General features: G+C 41.8%; 1 protein-coding gene across 1 annotated transcript in view; it reads right to left on the bottom strand.

Annotated features, from left to right (window-relative positions):
* MSANTD3 (Myb/SANT-like DNA-binding domain containing 3) overlaps positions 1-3,744 on the bottom strand; it is a 9,897-nt gene extending 6,153 nt beyond the window's left edge. Inside the window, exon 1 of the mRNA XM_012638304.1 lies at positions 3,289-3,744. Within this exon, the coding sequence (XP_012493758.1) occupies positions 3,289-3,706 (418 nt within the window). The 5' untranslated portion in view covers positions 3,707-3,744. The remainder of the gene's footprint in view (positions 1-3,288) is intronic.
* Positions 3,745-4,547: the final 803 nt, after the last annotated feature.

The raw sequence follows: 4,547 nt of genomic DNA, 5'->3' as shown, positions 1-4,547 counted from the left end.
GCGCCCGGCCTTAATATATAATTTTAAATGTTCTCAGAGCCACATTCAAAAAGTAAAGAGAAATAGGTAAAATTAATTTTGGTAATATTTTAAATCCAATATACCTAAAAATATTATCATTTCAACATGTAATCAATATAAAAATTATTAATGAGATATTTTACTTTTTTGGACACTTCAAAAAAGTCTTCAAAATGTGGTATGTACAATTATAGCACATCTCAAATTGGTCTATTTTGGTGTATCCACATTTCAAGGGTTTATTAGCCTCATGTGGCTTATGGCTACTGTACTGGACAGAACCATGTTAGAGTAAAGGTCTCTCTCTCTCTCACACACACACACACACACACACACACACACACACACGAGTCCATGTCAGATACACATGATGTATCGGGGCCATAACCCTGTAGCAGATTTTCGACCTTTTCCCCACCAAGTCCCAGAAGAGATGACTGACAATTTCAGGCTTCTTTTGCCTTCTTGAAGGAAAATTGAAATGCAAAATGAGTGAAATAAAGTCAAGGCTGTTTGAATGTATAGAAAGAGTTCTAGTACCTTAACTACTAACATTAACAGATTACTTTGGACACACGTCCCAACTGACAAAGCACCAAGGTTCTCCACCACCCTTCAGATGTGACCTGGAGCAGTATTTGGCTGTATTTTAATAAGGACCAGCAAAAAGGGAAGTCTCCAGTGTCATATGTGTACAAACATCCAATATGAAATCAATCTCTTTTACAATGAGTCTCTAGTAAATGTCCCTGAAGGAAAGACACTGAGAATCCACATTTATTCCCTTATTGCTGGAAATTTATAAATTGTATTTATGATTAAATGAATTATATCATTTTTTCCAAAAAGAAAGAGAAAAAAAATTATAGGATGGACTTTCTAGATCCTACCCCAGAATTTGAAAATGGGGAAATAAGACTGTCCAAGCCCTAAGAAGAACCCTATGAAATCAACACACAATACTCCAGATTAAATATTTGCAAAATGAACTGAAAGCAGTTCACAGCAGCTTCTTCCTCAGCAACGTAAGTAATGTGAAAAGCAGCCCTGCTGATTCACCTCTCTCTCTACCCCAGCACCTCTCCCTCACAGAAACTGAGTGGCTCAGAGGCCAGCAAGATAGAGTGTTAACTGGCTGAAACTATAAACATCTCCAAAGCAAGGACACCATCAATTAGCAGCACACTACAGAAGCAGCAAGGATGAGGGGGAAGAGACAGTTGGCAGCATCCATACAAGCACCACTAGGAGGTACCCTGCCTTGAGAACTCAAGAACCAATCCCCAGAGACAAGGCTCCTAGAGTGGAAAACAGTGCATGAGGTTCATGATGTCAACCGGCTATCGTTATCAACTGGCTCCCTGGACTTAACCTTGGTCAAATGATCAGCAAGCAAACTTTTAATCATAATCTAGCTCCCCAGATCATCTCCCTATAAGGGGAGGCAGGGAGGTGCTAATCAAAAACATGTTATCGGTTTGCTTGGTAATTATCTTTTTCACCCTGCGTAGATAACATTCTTGATTTTAGACAGTTTCTTGTGACTTTTAAATAACAGGAGCCCGTTCCTCAAAGCTCAGTCTAACTCTGGGGATGCTGACAGGTGAATTTCTCATCCTGCAAGCCAAGAACCAGATTCTCCTGGGCAAGTGTTTGCTGGGTCCTTGCAGTACCTTCTGAGCAACCTTCTGCGCCCCCTCCAGAAACCTTCCTCTGCTTCAAGGTCTTTCTTCTACAAACTGCGATGAACCTTTCTATAAACTGGCCACTCCTGTCTGAAAAGAGGAATTATTGGAAATTTATCTATATGCATTTCCACCCTCCCCTTGCCTGGAGACGTATCAATAGCCCCTAAATTCCGACTTTTTGAAGCTATGACACTCTATCATTGCATCTTTGACTATATGACAGTTTTTCCCTTTCCTAAGAATTACGTATGGCATATTTTTCTCGTTTTTTTTTTTTTTTTTTGAGACAGAGTCTCACTCTGTTGCCCTGGCTAGAGTGAGTGCCGTGGCATCAGCCTAGCTCACAGCAACCTCACACTCCTGGGCTCAGGTGATCCTACTGCCTCAGCCTCCCGAGTAGCTGGGACTACAGGCATGCGCCACCATGCCCGGCTAATTTTTTCTACATGTTTTTAGTTGGCCGATTAATTTCTTTCTAATTTTAGTAGAGACGGGGTCTCGCTCTTGCTCAGGCTGGTTTCGAACTCCTGAGCTCAAACAATCCGCCCGCCTCGGCCTCCCAGAGTGCTAGGATTACAGGCGTGAGCCACCGCGCCCGGCCATTTTTCTCTTTTCAATGGAAGCATATTAAAATTTTTTTCTGAATTTCTCAAGATCCCTGCAGTCTCACAAACCAAAACTGTGGATCACGATATTATAAAGGGTAGACATGCTGGTTTTTAATCTGGGTGAATGCTAACTCGGTATCTGCTATATTAGTCTCTGTACTTAATTTTTAAAGCTTGAAACAGTTCACTATTTGAATATGGCCTTTTAAGTGACTTCATGAAGTGCTTCGCACATAACAGTTCCTAAAAAATAATTTATTTATTTATTTATTTTTTTGAGACAGAGTCTCACTCTCTTGCCCGGGCTAGAGTGCCATGGCATCAGCCTAGCTCACAGCAACCTCAAACTCCTGGGCTCAAGCGATCCTCCTGCCTCAGCCTCCTGGGTAGCTGGGACTACAGGCACGCACCACCGTGCCCAGCTAATTTTTTCTATTTTTAGTTGTTTGGCTAATTTCTTTCTATTTATAGTAGAGACGGGGTCTCGCTCTTGCTCAGGCTGGTCTTGATCTCCTGAGCTCAAGCAATACTCCTGCCTCGGCCTCCCAGAGTGCTAGGATTACAGGCGTGAGCCACCACGCCCGGCCTGTCAAAAGTATTTGTTTGAAAAAAGACTGAGTGAATGAATATAAATCCTCATCAAATTCTCCTTAATATATTTGAGACAGCTTGAGATAAGCAACTGAAGTACCTCATTAATAACTATTAATGCAGCCCCTTATTTTTCCTTACACATAAGTAATAAAGTCTCTAAGAAAGAGAACACAAAGATATAAAAAAGTACTTTTGTCTTCATGTACCTACCATATGACTTTTAATGTCCTATATAAGCCTGAGATCTTGAGTTAGGAAAATCAAGTTTGATATGAAAGTTTCTTTTTTAGAAATTCCCTAAAAATGAAAGATTTTTAAATTAAAATCTCAAATAGGAACCCAATGAGAGCGTGCAAACTGGCATCAGGAACCAATACCTTGGGCCGCAGCGTCGGGGTGGTATTCGGGCTCTTCCTCGGGAGGACTCTGCAGGAAGTAGAGCTGCTCTGGCAGCATGCTGGCAATCTTCTCCTTCCCTAACACGTGGGTACTCAGAAGTGGGCTGACACTCCGTTTCACTTTCTCTCTCCTTTCATGGGCCATAATTTTTTTGGTCCGAGCCTTGATGTTCTCCCAGCACTTCTTCAGCTGTTTGAAATCTCGCAGTGATACGCTTGGCTGAGAGTTGTATTCGTGGGCAAGCGCTTGCCAGGTACGTTGCTTGAGGGCAATAGTTCGCGCATCACTTTTCTTACATTCCAGCACATATTTGTACTTTTCTACTAAAGCAAGCAAAATGCTCTTTTCCAACTCTGAGAAGTATTTGGCAGGTTTTATAATTTCGTTGTTTTGCATTTTCCACTATATTTCTCCTGGCCGTTAGCTATCCTGTAAAAGGAAGTTTGAAACAATAATTACAAACTCCAGCAAACAAAAACACACCTGCAAATCACTTAAGCTTACTCACTGACTTGATACCCTTGTCTGAAATACAGTACTTTCTTTTCCATTAATGTTGAATTGTGACATTCAGAACTCAGGAAAATATTCAGAAATGTACTAGGAATGGGGTTTGACTTCAAAGTAGACCTCCCAGTAGGTCTTTTGTCTTGGCCATACTGTGAGTATCTGGCATATAACAGCAACAGAAGAAAAGTTGACCATCTATACGGAACTCTGATTTCTTAATTTATTTCTGCTTAATGTTAGAAAACTGATTATTCCCCCAAATCATAATGTTAGGCAGCTTTGGAACTAAACAGCTTTCTCAAAGTTTCGTCACAGCTAAGACAGGAGAAGCCACTGTGTAATCAAATATAACAGATGATGCGAACACTATCAAGTTTCAGAATCATCAAGAAATCACTCCAAAAGACCTGACACTTCCATCACTATGTCTGTGACCTTGGACAGGTCATGCTCCTGGAGCAACCTCAGCTTCTTCATCTTTAAAATGAGAGGTTATGGGAGGCTGAGGCAGGAGGATCGCTTGAGCCCAGGAGTTTGAGGTCGCTGTGAGCTAGGATGATGCCACCGCACTCTAGCCCGGGCAACACAGTGAGAGTCTGTCTCAAAAAAAAAAAATGAGAGGTTGGAGTCTGTGATCCCTCAGGTCTGAGGGCCACTTTTAAAAGTACAGAATCCTGGCCGGGCGCGGTGGCTCACGCCTGTAATCCTAGCACTCTGGGAGGCCGAG

The sequence above is a fragment of the Propithecus coquereli genome, unplaced genomic scaffold (assembly GCF_000956105.1).
Source record: "Propithecus coquereli isolate 6110/MARCELLA unplaced genomic scaffold, Pcoq_1.0 Scaffold128, whole genome shotgun sequence".
NCBI classification, from domain to species: domain Eukaryota; kingdom Metazoa; phylum Chordata; class Mammalia; order Primates; family Indriidae; genus Propithecus; species Propithecus coquereli.
Note: the sequence above shows the minus strand (reverse complement) of the source record. Positions and strands in the feature narration are given on the sequence as shown.